Raw genomic sequence first — 26,636 nt, forward strand, 5'->3', positions numbered from 1 at the left:
AGCAGGGGAGGGGGCGGGGGCGCCGCGCACGCGCAGGGCCGGCGGCGCGCGCCGAGCGGGGGGCACCGCGCGGGTGCAGCCACGATGGAAGGGGGTGCGTACGGAGCGGGCAAAGCCGGGGGCGCCTTCGACCCCCACACCCTGGTCCGGCAGCCGCACACCATTCTGCGCGTCGTGTCTTGGGTAAGGACGGCTGGGTGGCCCGGCCGCGCCGGGGGTGGCGTGTCGTGGGGGCACGGGCAAGGGCGGCGCGCCCGGACGGACCCCAAACCCGCCGGACCCCGGGCAAAGGTGCCGCAGCCCCGCGGGGAGCCTTCCCGACAGGGTGCCGGCGCCCGCCCCCACCCTCCTTCCCCGGCCCCAGGCTGGGGTCCCAGCGCTGGCGAGGGGCGCCCGCTCCTGCTGCCGGCGCCCTTGCTGCCCGGCGCCCCCATTCGCCTGTGCCCCCCCCCCCCCCATGGTCGTGACCTCCAGGCCGCGGCTATGCGGCTCGCGGCTCGGGTTGCGCGTTGCCGCCCGGGCGGATCAGCGCCGGTGGGGACTGAGCCCGGGTTTCAGGTGGCCTTTTTTGGGGGGGGTGGATCAGGGCGTGGATCATCTCATGGGGTGCACGCCGCGTCTGCTGTAGACGTTGGAGGAGAGGGCCGGAAACCAGGTTTGATGGCTTAGCCCGGAAGGTATGGAGCGATGCGTCGGGAGCCGGATACCTGGCTTCCACCCGGGAACTGCCTCTCCTTCGCTGCGTGACCTTGGACTGGGAACCACCCAAGAAATGTTTATGGGAAACGAGGAGTTACATTCTGAGGTGGGGAGAGTCAACTCCTTTCTCATGCCTCAGTTTCCCGATTTGTAGAAAGGTGGGAGAAGCCACCTTGGGCTCTGATATTTCCTGAATCCATGACCGCCCCGCCCCCAAGTACACCTGGATGCTTGTTGGGGGGGGTTAGGGGAGAGGTCCCCTACCCACAGGGAAGAGCAGAGAGGTCTGTTCTGGAGCTCCAGCCTGGTGGGGGTTAGAATCCCCCAGCAGTAGGGGGTCCCTGCTCAGGCCTGGGGCTGTGGGGGAGGAGGATGGGACAGAGACAGTGAGCACAGAGGGAGGGGTTCAGATGGTCTGGGCAGCACCCCAGGAGAGGAAGGCCCGCTGTGGGAAGGGGTGCTTAGGGCCCCCTAGGGTTTGCTGGCCATTGCCCAGACACCCTCACTAGAGGGTCATGCCTCTGCGGGCCTGGGGCCTATTCCTGTGGGCCCATACCAGAAGGGCTAGGATTGGGGACACTGGGCAGGGTCACTTCAGTGACCCCAAGGGGCTACACCTAAGGCCAACTGTGGCCTCAGGGTGCTCAAGCCCCCTCACTTCCTGGGTTTTCAGGGCAATATTAGGGTCTGATGGGTGGGACAGCATGGGTGTTTATCTCTGGCCTCCCAGAGAGAAAGGAAGCTAACTGTCCTTTGTCAGAAAACGTTAAAACCTCTCCCTGGTGCCACAAGAAGCCATGTGTAAACCCCTTTCTTCTCAAGTACCCACCAGATGGGGAGCTCGCTGAGGGCAGGGAAGCCCCAGTGGCTGCACAGGACCTGGCAGTCGGCCTGGCACCCTGGGCACATCCAGAAGGCTTTGTGGTGCTGGATTCATTCATCTGTGCCAGTCTCCAGCTCCCCAGAGACCCCGACTGGCCGTGGGCAGAGATAGAGCTCTGGGGGGGCACCTGCCTGATCCGGTGGGCCAGCTGTGTGCTCTGCTCCCCTTTGCCAGCCCCTGGGCCACGGGCCTGGGAGGGTGAAACCACTGGCTTTGTGAGCAGGTGTGGGCAGTTTGCCTGCTTAGGGCACTTCTGCCTGTGACAGCTTCATTTAGCAAAGCTTCATCCAGTCTGCTGGGCCCCTAGGGAAGGCGGCATGACTCAGACGCAGCCTTTAGTGCTCAGGGATGGCACAGTCCCACTGGGAAGGGAGCCAGGTACCCCCCGGGCAGAGGCCGTGAGAGCCAGCAGAGGGATCCCCCTGCCATGGGAATCAGAGAGGCTTCGTGGAGAAGGTGATATCAAATTGGGCCTTGAAGGATGAGCAGGGCTTACCTCTGTTCATATCTGGGTGCAGGGAGACATTCCAAGCAGGAGGAAGGAAAGGGAACTGACGGAGAACCCACTGTGTGCGAGGTGGGGGGTGGGGGGCGCACACAGTCACCCAGCTCATTCCCCTACGGCCTGCATCACTCGAAGAAGCAGGCTCAGAGAGACCCAAGGTTACTGAGCATGTAAGCAGCAGACAGAGGACCGAACCCAAATCTTGGCATCTCCAAAGCACATTGATTGGTTCCCCGGGAGCTGGAAGAGGTCAGAATCCTGGGTTTCAGGACTGGGCAGGATAAAGGTCATCTGGGCCAACCAGCATCTAAGGCCCAAATCCCCCCACGGCCTCCTAGCTCTGCTCACTCCCTTTGTGTGAGCAGAGGCCGCTGATACAGGCCGATTGTCACCTTTAAAAAATATATCGTATTTTTTTTCTGATCACAAAAGTAATGCCTGCTGATGTTTGGGAAATATACACATCACTTGCGATGGTCACACAACAATATAAATGGACTGGACTTAATACCACTGTGCACCTAAAAGTGATGACGGTGGTACATGTTATGTCCTATCTATTTTACCACAATAAAAACAATCAGGAAAAAAAAAAATCACGTGTGATCCCACCACTCAGGGAGGCCCAGTGCTTCCTTCCAGTGTTTTTTGAAAATGTGTGGTACGCCAACATGTTTTAACACGTTGACAAGCATGCAGAGGATGCAGTTGGTGACCTGTCCTTCGCCCTGGTGTTCCCTTGGCGCCCCATGGGGTCAGGGAGGCATCAGGCTTTACCTTCAAGCTAAGGAAGCCTGAGCTCCAGGGCTAGGGTGACCAGTTCATCCCGGTTTGCTGGAACTTCCCCAGCTTTAGCGCTGAAAGTCCTGTGTCCTGGGAGCCCTGTCAGTCCCACACAAACCTGGACGCCTGGCCCCTCCATCCAGGACCACTCCTGTATTTCTCCCGTGTAGCCCGGGGGCGGCCCTAGCCCCATGTGCTCGTGGGCTGGTGATTTTGTGCCATTTGTAAGAGACAGATCTTGTTTCTGAAAGAGGGACCCCCATACCTGGATCTACCCTGGAACCTGAGCCACTGGGGCAGAAGCACGTTGCCCAGCATCTCCTCTTTGGCTTCCTCAGCTCCTCTCTGCGCCCCCCTTCCCACCCACTGGCCCCCAGGCGCGGTGATTACGCAGAGCAGGCATTGAGCGCTTTGGCTAAGTGGGGAGGGGGCTGGCAGCCCTCTGGCTCAGCTGACTTGGACCTTTCCTGCCCGGGGTGAGGAGGGGACGGCTGAGAGGGGGGCAGCAATGGAGGGCGAGCTCAGAGCCGCTGCCTCTGACCGGGTTGGAGGGAGACAGCGCGGTGCTGGCTGGTGGCCAGGAGAAGACTGCCTCTGGGCTGCTCCACGCAGCAGCTGCGACCACCCTTGTGCCTCAGTCTCCCCAGCTCAGTGAGGAGGCTGAGCTAGGTCAGAGGTGCTCCAAGACTGCGGCCTGTCAGCGGACGCCTTTCTTTGTGCTGGGGCCAGGTGGGGCACACGGAGCTCCGGCAGGGAGCTAACTGATTTCATATAAAGGACCCCGCTGTGGCCTTTGCAATCTTTTAGACGGTCCACCTGATCTGCGGGGAAGGAATATTGGTGCTGGTAGAGGAGAGGGTGGTTGGTGTTTTAATGTTCAGACTGAGCAAAACAGGATGCTAAAATGTTTGAAATTTCGGCGTGTTCAGGGTTGATTTCTGAACACCCCAGGATTCTGTGAGTAGGGTGGGTATCGCCCCCCCAAACGACAGAATAAGGTCTGCGGGGTCCACATTCAGTGTACCCCCTGTGGCCTCCCCGTCTAGGTTGCCATGGTCTCATTTCATCAGCACCCTCAGCAGTCATCCCAGTGAACACGGACTATAAAAGCTGAGCTTGCTTTGGAAACACAGCAGCTTCGAGATGAGATCCCTTGTCCCCTCTCCCACCCAGATCGCCATTCCCTAGCCATCCCGCATCAAAATCCTGGAGCTGTGGGGTGGCGAAAAGGGGTCCAGGGTGGAGATGGAGCCTCTGGCCAGCTCTGGCATTCAGTCATCCATTCCACAAACGCCAAGTCCCTGCCCAGTACCAGCCTATGTGTCCCACCAGAGACACTCTCAGTCCAGCGACACGGAGACTTGAGACACTACAAGAAGAAGATCCAGTAGGGGTAGCTGCCTCTGCCAGGGGGGTATGGAGGACTTCCAAGGGGAAGTGACTTCTGAGTTGGTTCTGATAAAGATGTGAGGAGGGAACATTCCAGGTGAAGGATACAGCATGTGCAAATATCTGGAGGCATGAGGTCTGAGTGGGCTTCAGAAACGATGGTGAGCTCTTGGGGGTTCCGGGTGTGTGAGTGAGAGTGACGTCACACTGTGGGTGTGCTCAAGAGCGGCAGGTGGAGGGGGGGCGGCTCACAAAAGACCTCAGGTGGCAGATGCACACACTGGACTTCATCTGAGGGCCAAGGGCAGCCACAGAGAGGGGTTTCAAACAGAGAAGAGCTCCCTGTGGCTGCCATGTAGAGGTGTGGCTTGAGAGGGTCCTGGGGGCAGGTGTCCTGACAGGAAATGGGTGGCCTCATACAGCCTGTCCTCTTCCAGCACGTGGCACAGCCCTGTCACTAACTCAGGGAGCTACGTCCATGGAGGTAGATCACATGCTCCTTTGGCGTTTATCACTAACAGCCTTGGAATCTTCCTTGTCTTTTCATCTGCTTGTGACTGACCTTTGGCTGGTCTATCTCACTTAGGTCTAGGATGGAGTCAGTGGCAAGGAGATCTTCAGGAGATGTTGGCTGGTAGGTGAGGTCTTCAGGAGATGTTGGCTGGTGGGTGAGGTCTTCAGGAGACGTTGGCTGAGGGTTGAGGTCTTCAGATGTTGGCTGGTAGGTGAGGTCTTCAAGAGACATTGGCTGAGGGCTGAGGTCTTCAGATGTTGGCTGGTAGGTGAGGTCTTCAGGAGATGATGGTCGAGGGCTGAGGTCTTCAGGAGATGTTGGCTGGTAGGTGAGGTCTTCAGGAGATGTTGGCTGGTAGGTGAGGTCTTCAGGAGATGTTGGCTGGTAGGTGAGGTCTTCAGGAGACGTTGGCTGAGGGCTGAGGTCTTCAGATGTTAGCTGGTAGGATCCTGCCTTGTATCTTGGGCATTTCCTCGTGCACAGGGGCAGTGTGGGAACTTGGGAGCCTGGGGGAGCCTGGTGTTTGACGTGGGGAGCAGGATCGCCTGAGCAGGACCTTGGAAAATCCTGGCCTCTCCAAGCCTCATCTGTGACCTGCGACTGGAATGCTTAGGTTTGGGGCAGATTCGCAGCTTTGTGAAGACGGATGTGTAAAGGGCCTGCCATACATCCGCTCCTCCCAGGCCTGTGGCATCCTGGTCGAGTGGGTTTTGTTACCCCACTTTAGGTGAGAAGCTGAGGCCCAGAGAGGTTAACTGGAGTGGCTGGGATCACCGCTGACAGCTTCCGCTTCAGGGAGTCGCCAGCCACATGGGGCGAGCCCCACGACCTGCTCCTGCAGGGACCTGCGTCTGCGCCTGGGAAGCTGGGAAGCTGTGAGGCAAGCCCGAGCCTGGGGAGAAAGAACAAAGGCTGGGGGAGGAGGGGCAGAGAGGAGGAAAACCAGGAGGAAAGGAGGGCAGATGGCAGAGCTGGCAAGGGAGCTGCACTGGGCACCAAAGCCGGGGAACCAGCTGTCCGGTGGGAGGACAGGCAGGGCAGGCCACGGGGAAGGGCCTGGGGCCTGGGGCCTGAAGCCACGTTCTGCAACCCCTCTGACTCTGACTGGTGGTATGACTTGAGCAAGATGCCATGTGCTCTGGGCCTCAGTTCCCCCACCTGTCAAAGGGGAAAAGGATAATCAGATTGGGCTTGTGGTTCCCAACCTTTCTATCCTCAGAGAACCCCCACTCTTGCTCCTAGTGGACTCCAGGTTGGGGACTTTTGGACCAGTCAGTCTTTGAAGAAGTGATATCAAGAACTACACCCTCACAGTGCTTTTGGGGGGCTTGCAGCAGGGGGCCTGGGTCCCAGGTCCATGGATGTGAGCAGAGAGTCGGTTGGATCCTGGCACGGCAGGTCACATTGCTGTGTTTCTGGAGGACACTTCCCTTCCAGGGATGGAATTATGCTCAGCTCCCCTTGCGGGGAAAGGCGGGGGTGAAGGGGGCCGTGGGGAGGGGGTGGCTATTTGGCTGGGGCAGCCCTAGGCTGCCAGGCCCAGACTGTTTAGAACACAGTCTTCCAGGAACCCCAACAAGCTGGAGCTCTCAGCTCACAGTCCAGGGGGCGAGTGGACATGGCCTGGGTCCCCGAGTCTTCAGCCCCACACTGAACATCCCTAATTATAAGCTGTACTGTAACCCGGCCTCCCCCGACGACCCCGCTCCCCTGGCAGCCTTCTTAAGGGGCTCTTCCTTCCGTCATACCCTCCCTCTGCCGAGCCTGGAGATGGGACAGGGTCCTCCTGGCTCCCCAGGCTGCCTCCAGACCATTCTCCCCCAGCTCTGACTTCCGTGCCAGCACTGGATCCCTGCCTCTTGGGTCAGCCGCAGGTCACTCCCCTTTTCCTTGAAGGTGCGTACGTCCTGACATTTGCTCTCCCTAGCACTACTCCTGCCTTCATTGCTGGTGACCGTAGCGCGCACCTCCATGACCCTGCTCCTGCCCTGGCCTCGGCCTCCTCCCATGGTCCCGTCCTCGGGCTGGGGCCCCGGGTGAGGCCTGGCCCACCTTCGCAGCAGCTGTCTGCACTCCCCCTCCCCTGTCTCTCCAGCTCTCTCTCACCTCTTGGTCTCAGCATCCCTGGGCCTGGGACCTCTGAGCCACTGGCCCTCGGGCTGTGCCCTCACCTCCTCCTCCCTGCCCCCCCGCACTCTCACCCACCGGCACCCAGCCCCGGCCTCCCCCTCCCCCGGGCTCTCTCCCGTTCTGCGTCCCCCGCCGGCCTCCCTGCGGCCGCTTGCTCTGGGCCTTCAGGAGACCTGTCTGGTCACGGTCTCCAGGGGTTCTCCCTCAGTTTCTCACCTGCACCCCGCTCAGGCGTTCTCCCCGTCCTCTCCACCATCTGTGACCTTCTTGCCACATCCATGGTCGCTTGTCATTAACGGCTCTCTCCGCCAAAGCTGGCTGGCCGTGAGAGGCTTCTCTGTCCTCCCCTTGGTCCCAACAGCCACAGGACGCACACAACCTGTCGTCTTCCCTTTAATACACACGGGAGCGTGTGCTGGGGGCCTGCTCTTTGCCGAGGGCTCACGGACTGTAAACCAGTAAGAACAGAGATGAGCACGCAGCCAGAGTGAGGAGACACTCAGGTCAGGGACAGGGAGGTGACAGTACAGTGGAGATGAGAGCGATGGGGCCAGCCAGGCGGAGAAGCGGGGAGGAGGACTTCCAGGCAGAAGGAAGGTCATGGTAAAGGCCGAGAGGTGCAGGAGAGCAGTGAAGAGGCTGCCACCCCCGTGGGTGGAAGCTCTGGGGGGACAGAGACTGCGTCTATTACGTCACTCTTGTATCCGGTGCTAGATGGTGCTTTTAGCGTCTTGTAAAGGTAAACGAGGTGGGGAAATGCACTGCTCTGCTTTCCTCTTTGCACCCTTTGTCCCCATTTAGGGTCTCCCACGCAGCCTTCAAGGCCCAACTCAGATATCACCTCCTCCTTGAAGCCTTCCAGGATCCCCCCACCCCCAAGCTTGCTGTCTCCTCCCTGCTTCCTTTGTGCTCTATGTGAAAGGCTGTAAGAACTCTCAAAGCAGAAGGCATCTCCCCCTTTGTGTCTTTTTCTCTAGAAAGTGAGGCAGGGCCTGGGACCAGATTATCTCTCTGAAGACCTGGTATTTCCACAGAGTGAAAGAAACAGTGGACAATGTCAGGCTTATAGGAACTGGCAGGGCAGAGACAGACATTGAGGTGAGGAGGAGCTCACAGACCTGGGTGGTTATCCCTGCCCTTAGTAGCGGAGAGACAGCAGAGAGCCTTGGTTTCCCCACCTGCAAAATGGGGAGAGCAGGGCCTGCCCCAGGGGGGGGCCGTTGGGGCATAAACAAGGTCCTGCCTAGGAAGGGCTCCGGTGGTGCTTGGTTGGCGTTCACAGCGCTTTTCCAGGGGTGGCATTGTTCCCCCTCCCTACCTCCGAAAGTTCCGAGGTGGCAGGACCTGGGTGAGGAAGGACCTGGGCTGTAGTGGGGAGGGGGTGGATACTCCTGTCCCCAAGCAGCTGCCTGGGGCCGTCAAGCAGCTTGTCTCGGGGTCTTGGTTTCCCCCTGCCCCCCGTGGTTACACAGCCACAGGAGGGTGAAGGTGGGGACAGTGCGGAGAGGAGGGGGACCCTTCAGATCACCCAGCTGAGGCTCTCAGTACCTTGGGGACAGGGGTCTGCTTGCTCAGGCCCCTGCCCTGCAGAGCCCCCTCACCACCCCCACCGCTGAGAATGTGAGGGACAGCTTGCAGGAAGATTACGGCCTAATCCCCTGCAGGTCACATCCAAGGCTTCAGAACAAGGTGCCCGGGCAGGGGAGGAGAGAAGGTACCCTGGGAGCCCTCCCCCCCCAACCCTGCCTCAGCCCTGCGGCTCCGCACGAGGCCCTCCAGGAAGCAGAGAGGCTGCCTGGTGCTCGTCATGTGCCCCTGCGTTGGCTTCAGCCATTTTCCTCATATGACCCCGTGGGAGGCAGGGCCCCATTCCCATGAAGGCGGGGGGCCCTTGGCAGCCTGACTCATCCCTCAAAAGCACAGCTACTTCTTTCCTTACAGCCTTTCCCTGGGACCCAGGAAACAGGATCAAGGACTTTGGTAGGGACACTGGCAGGAAGGCAGGGTCAGCTCGGGGTGAGGGAGAGGACTCAGCAGCCCCCCTTTTTAGGGAGTGAGCTCCCCATGGCCAGAGGTGTGCAAGCAGAGGCCCAAACTAGGGATGCTAAGGAGGGAATCCTCCCTTCTCCTGATTCCCATGCTGCCTGTGCCTCTGCCCATCTCAGATTTGCTATTTGCTCCCCTCTAAGCCTTTTCCTGACCTTCCCTCTGGGTCCAAGGAGGGAGATGTTCACCCACAAATGAACCAATAACTGGGGACATTTGTGTATAATGATGTTATACACAGTTTATCTGGGGGCAAACCCAGCATGTGCCTAAAGATGGTTAAAGCCAGCCTCTGGGTAGTTCCAGCAAACAGCAGTGACCTCTGCCCCCCATGCTGGCTGGGCGCGGCTCTCCCTGGAGCCGGGTCAGCCTGATGCCCAGCAGTGGCCCAGACACAGCCTATGGCCTGCCCGCTCTAGGTGCGGATATGGAGTAAAGTGGGCCCCGCCTCTCCTGCCCTGTGGGGTGGTGACACGGCTCCGGACGGCAGGTGTCCCTCACGGGACTCATGCTTGTCCTAGAGTTTGGGATCTGGAATTCCCTCCTGGGGAGGCAGCTGAAGGTAGAGATTTGGCTTACATTCTGGAATGGGACTGGAGGGAGGGCAGGCCTGGGCTGGGGCCTGGCACCCTGCTTACCCGCTAGGGGCCAGCCTGTTATGGGCCGGCTAGAGTCCAGGCCTCTCTGAGCCTCAGCTTCCTTCTCTGTGAAATGAGCTAAGTGAGCCTGATTGTGGAGATATTTTTCTTTAAAGGTTTTAAAGATACTTTATTTTTGGGCACCTGGGTGGCTCAGTCGTTAAGCGTCTGCCTTTGGCTCAGGTCATGATCCCGGGGTCCTGGGATCGAGTCCCACATCGGGCTCCCTGCTCTGCGGGAAGCCTGCTTCTCCCTCTCCCACTCTCCCTGCTTGTGTTCCCTCTCTCACTCTCTGTCTCTCTCTCTCTGTTAAAAAATAAATAGGGGCGCCTGGGTGGCTCAGTCGTTAGGCGTCTGCCTTCGGCTTGGGTCATGATCCCGGGGTCCTGGGATCGAGCCCCGCATCAGGCTCCCTGCTCCACGGGAAACCTGCTTCTCCCTCTCCCCCTCCTCCTGCTTGTGTTCCCTCTCTGTGTTTCTCTGTCAAATAAACAAATAAATAAATGAAAAACAAAAAAATAAAAGATAAATAAAATCTCTAAAAAAAAAATAAAGATAATTTTTATTAGAAAGAGAGAGAGGGAGGGGCAGAGGGAGAAGGAGAAAGAGAATCTCAAGCAGGCTCCACACCCAGCTCAGAGTCTGACTCCAGGCTGGATGCCAAGACTGTGAGATCATGACCTGAGCCGAAATCAAGAATTGGCCGATTAACTGACTGAGCCCCCCAGGTGCCCTTCCTTAGAGGTTTTGGTGAGGATTAAGTGACATGATTTTTGCCAGGCACTCCCAGTCGATGCAGAGCTCCTGCAGAGGCTGTGGGGTTAGCTCGGGGTCTCCTGGGGGAGACAGACCCAGAAATGAGTGTGTGCAGGGTCGGGGTGGAGGAGAGTTTTGAAGGGTGAGAAGGAGTTCGATCCTATCTGAAAGATGAAAAAGGTGGGGAAGGGCGTTCTGGGAGTGAGAACAGCAGGTGCAAACTTACCAGACAGCCTGCGGCCGGGCCCTCAGGGGTGGCTGAGCCGAGTGGGGGAGGGGGAGAGGGGAGGCCAGGGTGGGGTCCGGCTGTCCTGGGGTCTCCATTTCTGTGTCTCTGAATCCAGTACCCCAAGATCATGAAACTCTGGGGTACCCCTGATTTGTTTTTCTGAGTTCGACCTAACTCTGTTCCAATTGCCATCTGGAATCCGTTTTTTTAAAATCCATTTTTAAAAAGACCCAGGATTGGATTATAAAGACGGCAAAAAAACAGCCTCGGCCCATTTACATTGGTGCCTTTTAAAAAAAAAAAAAGAAATTTTTATAGCATTTTCTTTAGTTCAAGGAAGAGGGGTGGTTTTTTTCCTGTGCCTTCCCGTGACCAGCGACCTCCCTGGGACCCCCCCCTGAGGCCACCCTGTCCTGTTTCCAGGGCGCTGGTTCTGCCGCCAGGGACCTGTGTCCCGTCCCTCCAGCATATCTGCTTGTCGGGAAGCGTTCGCCCACAACAGCATAGAATTTCGTTCTGGTTTCATTCCGGGCCTCTGCTGGTGGCTCTGTGCGCTCCCTGCTGCAGATCAGGCCTTAGCAAGTCCCCTGGAGGCCGCCTGACCTGATGCGGAGCCTGGCGCGGGGCTCAGAGAGACTTGGGTTTGAGTGTGCAGCCATCCCGACCAGCCGTGGCCCCGCGCAGACCCCCGGACACGGGCCTCGCCCAGTTAGGAGGACGCATTTCAGTCACCCAGCGGATCCTGAGGGAGCCCCCCCTTCCTCCCAGCGGGATGGGAGCGCTGGGGGACAGAAACCTGAGGCCCATCCCGGCTCCTGGGGGGCTCCCTCCCACTAGGGTGGAGGGACAACAGCTAAATGGAGAAGTTAACCCGGGGCTTGCAGGGTCCTTAAGGGAGTTTGGGGACCACAGGGGACCTTGGCAACGCTTCTCCGTGTGTAGACTCTCGGGCCCGGTCTAGGTGAGGCTCCCTATCCTGGCCCAGCTCTGCAGCCTGCAGGGGACGGGACATGCACACCTGTGTCCCCGATGGGGACATGCACACACCCCCACCTCCAGCCTTCACCCTGGCCCTACACTCCTCTCTCCATCCGCCCAGGGGGGGCTCTTTTCAGACCTAAGTCACATCAAGTCACCCACCTGCTCTTAGGCCTGAAGCGGCTCCGAACTCACCCTGCCCCTGGCGGCTCTGGGGGTCCGGCCTGGGTGGGAGCTGGCTCCACCCCCACAGAACATAACCTGCGCAGGTAGCAACCAGGTTCAGAGAGGAAATGGTGTGGGGGGGGCGGGGCGTGGGAAGGTGGGGAAGCACTGATTGGTGAGCCGTGGAGGGAGGTGAGGCCCAGGGACCACCGGCCCTGGAAGCTTGGATCGTGTCTGGAAGGCGGTGGGGAATGGCTTTAGGGCTTTTCGTGCTGCAGGGTGGGGATGGGGATCCACAGGTCTGGTCACCCCCCTGTGACTTCTCACCGTGTCCCACTGTGGTCCATCTGGCCCTGCCCCCCCCAACACTCTCCCTGCCTCCCTCCCTCCCCGACCCATGCACCTCTCCAGCCCCACTCGTTGGTCACCGCCTCCCACCTTCGGCCTCTGCCCTTTCTGTTCTGTCTGAAACACGCTTCCCCTCATCTTGGCCGGGCTGGCTGCTTCTTGTCTGCGCTCCAAGGTCGCTGCTTCGGCTCCTTCGCTGACCACTGCTGCGTCCCTCCCGCCACTGCCCCCGCCTGCGACGCTTCGATGCTTCGTTATCCCGTCCACTTGTTCAGCATCAGTCTGGTGTTTGGGGACGCTGCCTCCAGGACACCTGCCGGTCCTCACGGGCCTGACTTCATCCCTTCCTCGCGAGGCGCCATTGCTTTACAGTGAGGGCACTGAGGCGCTGAGAAGGCAAGTCCCTTGCCCAGGGTGACTTTGAGCGCCCTGTGTGCCGGAGCCGTGGGCTGGAGAGGAGAACCCGAGCGGGCACAGAGCCTCCTCTCTCTGCCTGCCCTTGGGCCCCGCGGGTCCTCAGAGGATGTTGTGACCTTGTTCCTTACCCTCTTGGGGACTCAGTGTCTCCAGCACCTGCCTCCCGGCCTCTCCAGGGACTCCCTGCTTCTCTCCCCCCAAGAGGGCCCTGTCTTAACGGTTCCTCCTCTGCTTGTCCCCAAAGCCCCGACTTCCGCCCGCCTATTTCCCCTCCCACCTCCTCTTGGCCTGCTTTTGGCTGGGGGGGTCCACCCTTGTCCCCACCCCTGGTGGAGGCTGTCAGTCAGGAAGTGCTGCCCAAGAGGGCCTTGCTGGTGCTCTTCCTTCTTCCCTGGGGCCTCTGGAGAAGGGAGCTAATCCTTGCTAAACCCCTACAGTGCACTGCTCTGCTCAGGGTGCTTGCATGTAATTTGCCCACTAGCCCTGAAGGGAAGGTTAATTTTTGCAGAGGACCAATCTGAGGCTCAGAGAGGTTGTCATTTGCCTGAGGCCACACAGCATAAGCAGCAGGCCTGGGATTTGACTCCAGCAACCCTGTGTGACTCCTCAGTGTCCGGAGCGCCCTCTAATCAAGAGGCTTTTCCATTCTGCTGGATTGGGGACCGCGGGTGACATCCAGAGCTGGGCCTCAGATTCCTGACCTGGCAGGTTCCTGGTAGGAACCTTGGACTCCTCTTAGCTCACAGGTCCAAGGGGTGTGTGAATGGCAGTCCCGGAGTTGTGCTGTGCACGGCTCTGGCAACCGGCCATCAGAGCCCGCCTTCGCCTCCCGGTGTCCAGCGTCTGCCTGGCTTGTCCAGAATGTGTCAGTAGCCTAGGAGTCCCTTAGACAATTGCTGTGAAATCCGGACTTGCTGCCTCTCCCCTCCTGTGCCCCTGAGCACAGACTTGGCTCTCAGTCACACTACGGGCCCCTCAGGTGTCTGTCTCCTTCAGGGCCCACCTCCTGAGGCTGAGAGTCAACTTGGTCAGGTGGGTCAGGTGGGAAGAGCCTACACTTGGGTTCAGGTTCAGCCCGTCCCGCTGACAACAGTGCCCCCTGCTGTTTCTGAGGCTCAGTTTTCCTGCGCCGCTAATTGGGAGCAGTGCGAATTGCCCTCTGCGCTTCGCGGGGGGATCATGAGGACGCAGGACGTGTGACACGGCCACCCTGAGAGCCAGCATGCCCGCGAGGGGCTGGACCGTGGCTATGTGTACATTCTCAAGTCTGGATTGGCAAATGTGTGGCTCGTGGGCCACCACGGCCCAGCTGTGTGCTTGTGGTTGAACCAGGACACAGACCCACTCTTTCTTTTTTCTTTTCTTTTCTTTTCTTTTCTTTTCTTTTCTTTTCTTTTTTCTTTTCTTTTCTTTTCTTTCTTTTCTCTTCTTTTTCTTTCTTTCTTTTTTTCCTTCCTTCCTTCCTTTCTTCCTTTCTTCCCTCCTTTCCTTTTTCCTTTCCTTTTTCCTTCTTTCCCTTTCTTTCTTTCTTTCTTTCTTTTCTTATTGCAGAAAAACCCACATAGCGCATAATAAACCATTTTAAAGCACACAGTTCAGTGACATTTATGTTGTGCAACGATTGCCTCTGTCTAGTTTCAAAACTTTTCATCACCCCATAAAAAAACCCCCCCGTGCTCATTAAGTAATCACTCCCCATCCCCCCTCCTGCAGCCCTGGTCACCTCTGGTCTGCTTCTTGTCTGTTTTGCCTGTTAAGGATACAGGACAGAAACGAAATCATGTAACATTGACTTTCCGTGTTTGACTTCCTTCACCTCTTTTTCCACTTGTTTTAAGGTTCATCCAGTCGTAGCACGTATCAGAACTGTTTTGTTGTTTGTTTGTTTTAATGACTGAAAACTATCCCATTATGTGGAGATGCCCCAACCTGTTTCTCCATTCATCTATTGACGGACATTTGGGTTAGAATTTTTCTTTTTTTTTTTAAAGATTTTTATTTATTTATTTGAGAGAGAGAGAATGAGAGAGAGCACATGAGAGAGGTTAGGGTCAGAGAGAGAAGCAGACTCCCCGCCGAACAGGGAGCCCGATGCGGGACTCGATCCAGGGACTCCAGGATCATGACCTGAGCCGAAGGCAGTCGCTTAACCAACTGAGCCACCCAGGCACCCTGGGTTAGAATTTTTCTTAACACACAGTGCTGTGAACCAGTGGTCTCCACACTTTTGGTCGTGCCATTCTTTAGGAAAAACTTTTGAATCAGTCCTCCCATTAAATGTAGATTTATTTGTTTGATATACATTACTACTACACAGATCCAGTACATTACAGAATCCATGTAAAGTATGGACATCTCAGGGGCGCATGGGTGGCTCAGTCGTTAACCGTCTGCCTTTGGCTCAGATCATGATGCCAGGATCCTGGGATCGAGCCCCACATCGGGCTCCCTGCTCAGTGGGGGGGCTGCTTCTCCCTCTCCCCTGCCCCTGCTCATGTGTGCTGTGTCTCACTCACTCTCTCTCAAAAAATAAGTAAAATCTTTTTTTAAAAAAAGTATAGACATCTTAGGAAGATGAGATTAAAAAAATAATAATGCTTTTCATGTGTTTTCCCACACCTGCCATGGAGTTACTGCCCATCCTGCATATTAGCTGAGGATGAAAATGTGCCTGAAATTATAGTTTCTTATTTTAGAAAAATTGGAAACCACAAAGAAGTGGAAAACAGACAATAAAAATACCCTCTGGCCCCTGCCTCAAGCTCACTGAAGGCCACACCTGAGGCTCTGCATGTTGAGTCTGGGCCTCTTCACCCTCACACAGTTTCAGGGACGGTGAGAGGCAGGAGGAAAAAGCAAGAACTTTTTTTCTTTTTTAAGATTTTATTTATTTGAGAGAGAAAGAGAGCATCCAAGCAGGGGGAGGGGTAGAGGGAAGGAGACAAGCAGACTCCCCATGAGCAGGGAGCCCGATGCAGGACTCGATCCCAGGACCTTGAGATCATGACCTGAGCCGAAGTGGGAGACTTAACTGACTGACCCACCCAGGCGCCCCAAAGCATGTGCAGCCCCTGGACTCTAAAAACTTAACAGTTTTATGACTCTGGTAACATTAATCAGTACTCGTACCTTAACTGTCATCTGCAGAATGCTGATGATAACTGATGTATTAGTTAGCTATTGCTGTATAACAAAATATCCCCAAATAAAGTGGCGTAAAATAACAAACATTTGTCATTTCCTAGTTTCTAATGTCAGGAATCTGCTTAGCCAGGTGCGTCTGCCTCAGGATCTCTCACGGGTTACAGTGTGGTGTCAGCCAGGGCCTTACCTGAAGGCTGAGGGTGGACCCATTTTCAAGCTCAGCTACACGGTGCTGGCCGACTCGATTCCTTACAGGCTGAGGGGCTCCGCTCCCTGTTGATTGTTGGCTGGAGGCCTCCCTCAGCTCCATGCCACGTGGGCCTCTCCACAGGGTGGCTCAAAACATGGCAGCTTCTTCCATTAGAGCGAGCAAGTAGGGAGTGGCAAGAGAAGGTAAACAAGGTGGAAGCCAAAGTGTTTGTAATCTCCTCGCAGAGATGTTATTTATCACTTGTTGTGATATTCTGTTGGTTAGAAGTGAATCAGAAGGCCCAGCCGGCATTCAAGAGGAAGAAGTTGTACAAGGCTGTGAATACCAGGAGGTGGGGGGGGGGCATCTCAGCCGGTTGCCTACCCAGCTGCAATAGACCCGTCACAGAGGGTTATTGGGTTAATGAGGTACGTGCACTGTACTTGGGGGAGTGCAGGTTGCCCTGTAACTGGCAGGATTGTGACTGGTGTTACTTTTTTTTTTTTTAATTAATATATTTATTTGTGAGAGAGAGAGAGAGAGAACGAGCAACGGGAGGGGCAGAGGGAAAGAACCCCATGCAGACTCCCTGCTGAGCGCAGAGCTGGCCACAGGGCTTGATCCCAGGACCCCGAGATCATGACCCGAGCTAAAACCAAGAGTCAGAGGTTTAGGGGCACCTGGGTGGCTTGGTCGGTTAAGCGTCTGCCTTCGGCTCAGGTCATGATTGGAGATGGGGCTGGGCACGTGCCAGCATCCAGAGGACTCAGCCTTGGCAGGTCCACCTCCCGGAAGGACATGAGACCACTCGTTCTGGGAGGCCAAGTCTGCAATTCTAGAGGAATCTTGGTGGCAGGGCCCAGGAGGACCTCTCAGGACCTGGCTGGTGGGATGGTAGTGCCAAATCTGTGGTCAGAAGGTCATTAGAGCCTGAGGCTAAGGAAAGAAGTGATTGTCCCCTCCTGCGCTGTGTGGCCCTAAGCAAGTTGCCCTCCCTCTCTGGGCCTCCCCTCTGACATGCCTGCTTAACAGCAGCCTTGTGGCTGATTGGGGTGAGGGGGGCTGGCTGGGGTCGGGGCAGACAGCAGGCCGAGGGGAGTAGCCGCCCCTTCTCTAGGCCTGGTGCTGGGTCGGGGCCGGCCTGGGTCTCATGCCCGGCCCTGCCCCTCCCCCGCCCCGACAGGTGTTCTCCATCGTGGTGTTCGGCTCCATCGTGAACGAGGGCTACCTCAACAGCAACTCGGGGGGCGAGAAGTTCTGCATCTACAACCGCAACCCCAACGCCTGCAGCTATGGTGTGGCCGTGGGCGTGCTCGCCTTCCTCACGTGCCTGCTCTACCTGGCCCTGGACGTGTACTTCCCCCAGATCAGCAGCGTGAAGGACCGCAAGAAAGCCGTCCTGTCCGACATTGGGGTCTCAGGTGAGTCCCCCGCCCCCGTGGGCACCCCCCCAGCACAACAGAGACTGCAGAGGGCTGCCCCAGCCATGGGCCCGTCACTCCTCACGCACAGCTATGAGGCGGGTGAGGGGACAGACCGGGGGTCACCTGGCTGGCAACGGGGAGTGGTGGGACCAGGGCTGGGCCTGAGACCCTAGAAGAGCCCTCAGCTCCACAGCGGGGAGGGGACAGGGCTTCTGTGCCACCTCCCTTGGTGGAGCCTCGTGAGAAGTAAGGCAAGACTGATGGCATGGCACACAGTCCGGGCCCGGGGAGGGTCAGGGCCTGATGCGACCTGCTGCCCCTGTCTTCCAGAAACAGCCTTTGGCGGAGGTAACCCGACCTCTGTCCCACGAGTTCTGAGAGTCTGATCACTGGGTGCTTTGGTTGAGGGGCAGTGAGGCTTTGGCTGTGGTCTCAGGTCTCTGGCTGGGACCTCCCCCCATTACCGGGCCTGGGACTCTCAGGATGAGCCCGGCTGACTTGTAAGCAGTGAAGCCAGTCCCTTAGACTTGAAAGACAGAATGAAATTAGTAGTTCTCAAACTCTATTCCCCGGAGCCCCAGGGTTCCACAGCAGTACCTGTGGGAGACGTTGGTCTCTAGATACCACAGCCCTTTGGCACACACACGCTTTACTGGAGCAGCTCTGGTTCTCTCTGGGCACCCACAGAAGCTCTCATTGCCACGAGGCTCTCACTGCTAAACTCCCCAGGCCTCTGCTCAAGAGGCTCCTCCCTAACCTCGGGCTTTGTGAGGCTGCAGGCACATGAGAAGCTGGTGCTCAGACCCGCCCAGCCGAGCTGCCCCCCTTGCCCAGCCTCCTCCTCTCTCTGCCCAGTTCTCAGGGAGGCTGCAGTGGGCCGGGGGGTCAGATCAGTGCCCCTCCCAGACTGCTGCAGGGCGGTCAGCGGTCCCCAGGCAGGGATTCAGCTGGGGAATCTGTGTGCGGCTGAGGTGACAGAAATGCCCGCCCAGGCTGACTGACTTTTCTCTGTCTCTCCCTCCTTCGCTCCCCTCACCGCCCCTGGCTCTCCCCGGCTCTGCTCCTGGCCTTGCCGTCTGCACGGCCGCCCGCGGGCTCCTCTCTGTGGTCTCTCCGCGACTGACCGACCTCCCTGCTCTGGCCTCACCTTCCCCCGCCCCCGCCCCCGCCCCCACCCCGCCCCCACCCTGCCCCTCCCTTTGGGGGTGGGGGAGCATGGGAGACGTGCTCCTGAACCTCTCCCTGTTCCTCCCCTCTCGCCCTCTCTCTCGCGTGGCCCCTTCTGCCTGGTCCCGGTGGACACCCCAGCCTTCTGGGCCTTCCTCTGGTTCGTGGGCTTCTGCTTCCTGGCCAACCAGTGGCAGGTGTCCAAGCCCAAGGACAACCCGATGAATGAAGGGACAGATGCGGCCCGGGCCGCCATCACCTTCTCCTTCTTCTCCATCTTCACGTGGGTGAGTATACCGCCGGCCTGGCGCGCACTCTCCCACCCCGGCCAGGCTCCCAGGCTGCGGGCCTTGCAGCTTCGCCAGGGACTCTGGCTTCCTGGGGCCCGAGCGGCCCCCCGCGTCTCTCCTGGACGCTCACACGGGGCTGCTTCCTGAGGAAGGAGGCTGTTGCCCGTGCCGGTGAGGACAGTCCCGTAGTGACGGGAGACCCTTGCTTTGGCCCAGAGCACCCACCAGTGATCATGAACGCCCCTCCCAACCAGTCTGCTATTTGGGTCGTGGGCGTTTACCATAAGCTTTTATAAACACTAGCAGAGGCCTAGGCGGGAAGATAAGGCTTTGCAGTCCCGAGGCTGGGAAGGAGCCCAGGCCTAGGCGTCAGGAGACCTGGGCCACATCTTGGGGCTGCCTCTAATTTTCCGGGCCTCTGTCTTCCCGTCTGTAAAATCAGGCGATTGGATTTGGGGTGGGAGGGTGTCACAAACTCAGATGCCCACGGGGCAGGCAGCACATGAGAAATTATGAGTGGGCCGGTGGCAGGTACATGCCCCCCCAAAAGGGCACCCTCAGCCCCTGTTCCAAAGCAGGAATGGGGATCCACACAGGCCAGGTCTTCCCGTTTTCCAGAGAAGCCAGAAATCTGAATTTCTATGTGAAATCTGATCTTTATGTGTTAGCAATTTATTCAAGTTAAAAAAAAAATACCATGTGGGTCAAAGAAAGCATGTCTCTGGGCCTGACTGGCCAGATGGCACCCCTTGGCAAGCTTTAGACCTAGGCTGGGCCCTCTTTCCCACTGGTTCCAGGTTGCCTTGATGTATTTCTTCTCCCCTCATCTTCCTCCTGCAGATGTCTGGGGTCACATGGGCTCCAGGCCCCCATCCCAAAGTTCTCCCTCCCCTGCGTGCAGCCCCTTCCCCTCCAGGCCTCCCAGCAGTCCTGGGCCCAGCGTTCTGCAGGGAGCCCCCGGGGCTGGATAGGGGCAGCCCCAGCCCCTCCTGCAAAGTGTGCTGCAGCCAGCCCTCCCTGCCCCTCTACCCTCCTGGGCTTGTCCTGGAGTGACTTCCTGCTCCTTATGAGGGCCCCTGAATATCCATTTTCTCTTGGGACACCCCCCCCCCACGCAATATTAGGAGCCAGAGTTTGGAGGAGAACACCTGTGGTTGAGGCCGCAGCTCCCCAGCTGTGGTCACACCAGCCCTCCAGGTCCTCAAGGCTGGGCCGGAAGAATCAGGTGACCCCAGGGCATCTCGGACCAGAGAAGGTGCCCCGTGTGTGGGGACGTCCCAGCCCACCCAGCCCTACAGGGAGGTGTCTGGAACAGTGAGCCCCGAGATGGGGGTGGGGCTCACGGAAGAGGAGTGGGTGATTGGACGGCAGGACTTCCAGGGGCAGGTCCAAGAGCCTGACTGACAGGAGCCCGCTGGCCCCCTGCTGGCACTTCTGCCTTTCCCAGCTCTTCCCCACTGGCCTCACCCCTGCTCTCTCCTGGCAGAGTCTGACCGCAGCCCTGGCCGTGCGGAGATTCAAGGACCTTACCTTCCAGGAGGAATACAGCACACTGTTTCCCGCCTCGGCACAGCCGTAGGCCTGCCCGGCTTCCAGAGGCAGGGGCGCCCCGTGTCATGGCCAGTGGCAAGCTTGTGGGGCGTCCTGCTGCTGGGAGCGGCCAGGATACCAGGGCCCGTGGGGCAGGGGAAGGCTGGCTGCGAGGCCAGTTCAGACCCGCCACTGAATCACTTGTTGCCTCCTTTATGTTTCGTTTGTCCATTCATTCAGTAAACATTTATTGAGCTGTTTTGTGCCTAGTGATGAATCAGACGGGGGGCCTGGCCCCAGGAGCCCACAGGCTGGGGAGGGGAAGACAAACAAATTGCAGTTTCCCCTAACCAGACTGCCAGGGGCTCTAAGATGGGGGGAGGTGGCTCATACACGGGCTGCCAGGATGCTGTGGACGCTGGGAGAGCCTGTCCCTCGCTGCAGCATGAAGGCTGACCTTACAGTCCCCGTGGAGGCTGGCTGCTGGGGGGGCAGGCCCAGCACGTCAGAGGACGCCTCGCGTGCCTCTGCTCTTATATGCTGTATGACCCTGGGCAAACGCCTGCGCCTCTCTGAGCCTCCGTCCACTCCCCAGTGGACCAACCTCGCAGGGCTGTTGTGCGGATGAAGCAAAGGCCGGCGCAGGGCTTGGCATAGAGATGCTCAATAAATGTAGGTTCTTTTGTTCTTTCATGCATTCATTCATTCATTCTCTCCCAGGAGTCAGAGACACCTCCATAATCCCTACTTTGGGGGCAGTTCTCAGGGGGTGAATCCTTGTTCTTCCAAGAGACTCTGGCCTCCAGTTCTATACAGCCTCCAGCTTCCCCAGGCAGGAACCACCTATCCCTCCACCCTCTGTAGGAGCCGAGGGGGAATTAAAGCAAACAGGCCCCCAGAGCAAAGCACAAAGAGAGTAAGCTTCCTAACACGAGAAGCATACAAGTGTAGATGGCCGCAGACAGTACCTGCTCTGAAGAAGCAGGGCCAGGCTCACCAGCAGGGTCCGTCTCCCCCTCCCCCCACCCCCCCACTCCCACCCCCACACGAACTGGCTGACCAAGGGAGGCCTGATTTCCTCAGCTCAACCCTCGTCCACCTGGTCCCCCTTTCTCGGGCTCCTGCACTGCTTTGGACAGCCACCATTCAGGAAGGGCTGCCCCTCAGAGCTTTTACCAGTGACACAAATCGAAAGTCAGTGCCTAGTCACTGGGCTTCTGGAACTGTCTAGAATAAAACGCCAAGCACACTTCACCCCCTGCCTGTCATCAGATGGCCTTTTGGGGTTCCTCGTTGGTTTATTGCCTTGTCAGGGGGCTGATGAAAGGGAAAGAGATGGGGAGGGCCCTGGCCTGGGAAGAGGCAGGACCTCTGTTCAGATCTGGCTTCTGGCACCGACTCTGCCATGAGGTCTCCCTTGACTAAGCCTCAGTCCTCCCAGCCCAGAAGCGGGTATGTTGAGCATGAGCATCTTTCCATCACAAGCAGACCACCTGCTGGAAAGATCTTTGGAGGAGGCTTTCAATGTAAACCTAAAAACTATTTTTTAAAATTTATTCCCTCACTTGGTGTGGTCAATATCATTGCCCTTAATAACAGTGTGATAGTTTTTACTGAAAAAGAATTTCCCACCTACGTACATATGCTGTAGACAAGTCTTTCCCAACTAGGTCCTGTGGGGAAAGGGCTTTGTTGGTCAGATAAGGTTGGCACGTGCCACTTGTCATAGTTTTCCCCTTGGGGATCCCAGCATACATCCTTCACGGCTCTGACAAGTCCTGTGGCCTTGAAACTTATTTTACTCTGTTCCCAAACTTGTGTGACCGAATGTTTTAGTTAGAATCAGGTTCAGCCCCAAGTGAAACTGTAAATCGCAGTGGTTTAAATGCAGCCTATTGCAGGACTGACCTAGTGGCTCCAGAGGCCTTTTGTGACCCAGGCCTCTTCCATCCCTCCAACTTGGCTTATGGACCTCGCGGTCCCGTGCGGCAATTAGAGCTCTAGCTACCACATCTGCATTCCACGGGTCGGGTCAGAGGGTGGGACAAAGGACCTGGGGTGACGTGCTGGCCAGAACTTCGTCACATGCTTACACCTAGCTGCAAGGGAGACGGGATGGCTTTCAGGAGATACCAACAGTTCTCTATCCCACCGAGAACCCGTTTTCCCCATTCCACCTAACACCCCCGAGACCACAGTTTGAGAAGGATGTCGTGGCCTTTGGGCCATTTTAACGCTCCACCGTGGAGGATGCTTGGGGACCCATCATGAACTCTGGGGTTGGGGGACATGGGACGGGTGACTTCCGAAGGTCTTTCTGGCTGGATGGACAGGGTGGCTCTGGATCTCTTGAGGGCTGGCCGCCAGGACAGACTCCCCCTCAGGCAAGCTTGGTTTCATCTTCGGGGCTTTGAGGATATTTAACCCCTACTGCGTGTGTCCTGTGAACTAACTGCCACTAACCCGCTGTTCTTGTCTGTCTCTCTCCTCTAACCATCCCCTCCCGCCTGTCCTTGTCCCCGCCGGCGCCCGTCCCCAGGCGGGCCAAGCCGTGCTGGCCTTCCAGCGGTACCAGATTGGCGCCGACTCGGCTCTCTTCTCCCAGGACTACATGGACCCCAGCCAGGACTCCAGCATGCCTTATGCCCCCTACGTGGAGCCCAGCGCCGGGCCAGACCCCGCCGGCCTGGGCGGTACCTACCAGCAGCCGGCCAACGCCTTTGACACCGAGCCCCAGGGCTACCAGTCTCAGGGCTACTGAGCTGCACTGACCACCTGCCCCTCGCCTGTCCCCTGCCCCAGTCCCAGCTGCCCCCCCCCCGCCCTTTGCCCTCCTGCCCACTCCCAGACCCCTGCTCCCTCCCAGGCTGCCCTGCCCAGCACCTCAGCAGACTCTGGGTTGTTCCCCTGAGGTCCAGGGCAGCTCAGGGTGGGATGGGGCGGTAGGGTGTTGGGTGGGGGCGCATCTCCACATGTGTGCAAGTCTGTCCAGCAGGGGCTGGGGGCGTTTGCATTCATGCATTGTGTCACTGAGCATTCATGGAGTGCCTACTGCATGTCTTGACGCCGGTGGTGAGAGACCAGGGGTCCCGGGAAGGGCGAAGATGAGGGACAGAGGAGTCCCATTGGTCCCGGAGGTGGGAATCGGTGTGAAAGATAGACCTGGGTGATGCTGGGAAGGTTTGGCTCCAGGGTGGGTGGGAACACCTGCAGGACATCAGGGGCTGTCACCGAGCCCTACTACGAGCATGGGGGCTGTCTCCATTTTATGTTGAGGACACTTGAGGCCTGGAGAGGTCAAGGTCCCTTGCCCAGGGTCACTCAGGCAGCCAGTGATAGAGTTGGGGCCAAGCCCCGGCCACCTGACCAGAGAGCCCCTGCTGTCCCTTGTCCTCCCTGCCTTCCCCGTCCCTGAGCCTGGGGCTCCACTGCTCAGTGCTCCCGTCACTCTGGGAGGCCTTGGGGACCTCAGCCCATGATATAACCCTGATTCTGCTGCAAGCCAGGGGCCTGTTCTGCCTCCAGGCCCCTCTCCCCACATCCCCACCAGCCCCTCCCCCAGCCTCCAGTCAGGGTGGGAGGGCTAAGGGGTCTCGCCTCACTCGCTTGTTTCCCCATGTACTGCTCCATGCTGTGCGTGCCCCACCGGGAGCTCCAACACCCTCTTTGTGGCCTCCCAAAGGACTGACCATTGTCCCTGCCCAGGGCTGGGTGGACGAGGAGGCCCAGAACGGGGAGCGACCGGCCCAGGGTCACACTGAATAAGTGGCAGAGCTGGGCTTGCTGCCTGGGTTTCTTGGCCCCAGCCACCCAGCAGGTGCCCCGATTCCCTGCCCTGCCCTTGTGACCTCCCAGGAAACAGAACTGATCTGGGACACTGTGTCATCTTTCCCTCAGCCAGGGTTAGCCAGGGTCTCAGGGGCTGGAACAGCCAAGGGCATGGAGAGTCCTTCCACTGGCCTTCCAGAAGGTCTGATGAGAGGACAGTCTCTGTGGGAGTCAGAGGAGAGAGAGCAGGGGCTCTGGTGCCAGCAAGGCCAGCCTTCGAGCTGCTGCCAGGGGACACACTGCTCCCAAGGTGAACGCTGAGGGCCCCTGGTGCGCGGTGGGCTGGGGGAGGCGGTGGGCCGTAGCAGAGACTAGCAGGTGTCTCCAAAGGCACAAGGAGGGTTGGGGGCAGGGAGGGACTCTTGCACAGGTGGACTCTTCACTGAACCTTAAAGGACGGGGAGGTCTTAGAGAGAGAGAGGTGTGGGGAGACATGGGGCTCCACATCCACTGGCCAGTGACCTGGGGAGCAGGGCCAGGGGATCGTGGCTTGGCACCGTGCTGGATGTTCCCACCACCAGCACCCCATGCCCCCACGAGAACCCTCAGAGGCAGGTGATACTCACTTGCCCTTGGACTCAGCAGCTATCCTGTGCCAGAAGGCATGCAAGCTGGCCGTCCAGAGACGAGCACCAAGCCAGCCTCCGTACCCAGGCTCCACCAGAGGACAGAGTGCTATCTGAGCACTTGCCAAGGGATGCGGCGCCCCTAGGAGGGGCCAGGAGGACGGGCAGCAGTTAGCACGGCGGTGAGGGAAGGAGAAGGAGTTTCCTAGGTTGAGAAGTAGCGTTGTTGTCCCCACTTAACAGAAGGGGAAACTGAGGCTCAGAGAGTGTAAACGACTTAGCAGTGGAGCATGGATCTGAACTTAAGCCTGTTCAAGTCCTCATAAGGGGCAGCAGAGACAGGAGAGAACCCCAGACAGCTGAGCAACAACTGGTCTTTGTGGACTTCAGTTTTCCACATCTGGGGAAGGGGCTCTGTCTCTGGTACCCCCGCCCCCCCCCCAGTGGCTCAAGTGGGGATGGGATGGGGTTGTGGCATCTACCAGGCCAAGCAGCAGAGCCAGTACCAGACCAGGTTGGCAAAGCAGGTAAGGGTTGTGGGTGGTTGTGGGTGCGCTTCTGGCAAAGTGAAGCTCTGTGCCCATGCAGGAGGCTGAGAGAGGTCCTCCCCGCTCCCACTCCCCACCAAACACCTCCCCTGCCGTTGGACACCAGGAGACCCCAGGGTGCTGCCCATCCCTTCTCCCTGGGCACCGACCAGCTGCTTGTGATACCGAGCTGGAGGGCAGGCTACCACTTAAGCTTCGCCGATCCCCTGGGTGTTTCTTATAGACGCTCCCTGCCACCCCAGACCAGGAAAGTTTACAGGACCCCTGCCAGCAGGGAGGGGCGCAGAATCTTCTCACTTTGCATTGCTCACTCGGCCTGGGGTACAGCCCAGACATGATCCCACCAACAGGCTGGGTGTTGGCAGGGCCTGCCAATGGTGGAGGTGAGAAACGGGGAGAGGGCGGGATTCGGCTGGGACCCAGGGCTCCTGACTCCCCCTCTGGGAGGTTGGTAGGGATTCCCTGCTTCTTCCCACTGGCTGAGGACAGTGCCCTGGAGGCCCCAAACTTAGAGCCTGTACTCTCGGGCCAATGGTATCCTCTTTTCCCTCCCTGCTCCCTCCCTCTGCCTCTCCCTTGCTTCCAACCCTTTCTATGGAGAAGGCTGCCCCCTGCAGCCTGACCTTGCTGAGTCTGAGCTCCCTCCTTCCACCAAGCACAAGAGAGGGCCCAGGAAAACTGGGTGCCACCCAAGTTTAGAGCTGCAAGGACCCTTCGAGATGGTAGAGTCGGCCGGGAAGAGTCACTTGTCCAAAGTTACGCACAGAGTCAGAGGTTGAGGACCTAGGTCTCCTGCTTCTGAGTTAACCCTCATCCTGCACAGTCATGGGCCGTCTGCCTGGGTCTGGCTTCTGGTACCTGGGAGTGTGACAATCGAGGGACTAATTCCACAGGGACTGGCATCCGCTCCCCTACTCCAACCTCCCCTGTGATTTTTGATCTTCAAAGACTCTTGGGGGTCCCAGGCTTCCCCCATGTAAACAAGAGCCCCCACTTGTTACCCCTTGAGGGCCCCCCAACCTTGGCCCAAGACCCCTTTGATTCTCTAAGGAGGAGGAAGGGGGAGCACCCCTCCCAAGAGTTTGTGGGAGGATGGGCTGGTCCAGCCATCTCCCAGCGCTGCCCTTTGATGTGACACTCCCCATCCCCTGGTGCCCACAGCCCTTGTCTGGGTGTCCTGGCCCTCCCGCAGCGTAACTGCCTGTGTATAGTATAAATATATATATTTTCTATATATAAGATGTATAATATAAGGCTCCACAAATATATCTCTGTGTGTGTGCGTGCGTGCAGTGAATGGCGGTCCCCATCCTGGGCCCCCACTCTGGACTCCCCCACCACCTGGTTAAGTCTCAAGAGTGAATCCAGTGGCCCCATGGCACCCTCCGTTATGACATCTGTCCATTTGTGGTGAACCAAGTGAAGGTGGTGACTTTTGGTGACATAGTAATAAAGTGAAGACAAACCCA

The 26,636-nt window shown here is 58.1% G+C and overlaps 1 protein-coding gene across 3 annotated transcripts; it reads left to right on the forward strand.

Moving 5' to 3' along the window:
• On the forward strand, window positions 1-26,636 carry SYNGR1 (synaptogyrin 1). Of its 3 annotated transcripts, none has more exons than XM_078076644.1 (4): window positions 1-183; window positions 16,998-17,235; window positions 18,547-18,692; window positions 20,143-20,484. In XM_078076644.1, exons 1-4 carry the CDS (start codon window positions 85-87, stop codon window positions 20,272-20,274), a joined length of 615 nt encoding a protein of 204 aa, XP_077932770.1. In that variant the 5' UTR covers window positions 1-84; the 3' UTR covers window positions 20,275-20,484. The 3 variants fall into 3 exon arrangements, with proteins under 3 accessions (XP_077932770.1, XP_035934487.1, XP_035934489.1); XM_036078594.2 differs by lacking the exon at window positions 20,143-20,484 and adding an exon at window positions 22,765-26,636 and having other exon boundaries at window positions 2-183; XM_036078596.2 differs by having other exon boundaries at window positions 5-183; window positions 20,182-20,484.

The sequence above is a fragment of the Halichoerus grypus genome, chromosome 6, assembly GCF_964656455.1.
Source record: "Halichoerus grypus chromosome 6, mHalGry1.hap1.1, whole genome shotgun sequence".
Taxonomy (NCBI): domain Eukaryota; kingdom Metazoa; phylum Chordata; class Mammalia; order Carnivora; family Phocidae; genus Halichoerus; species Halichoerus grypus.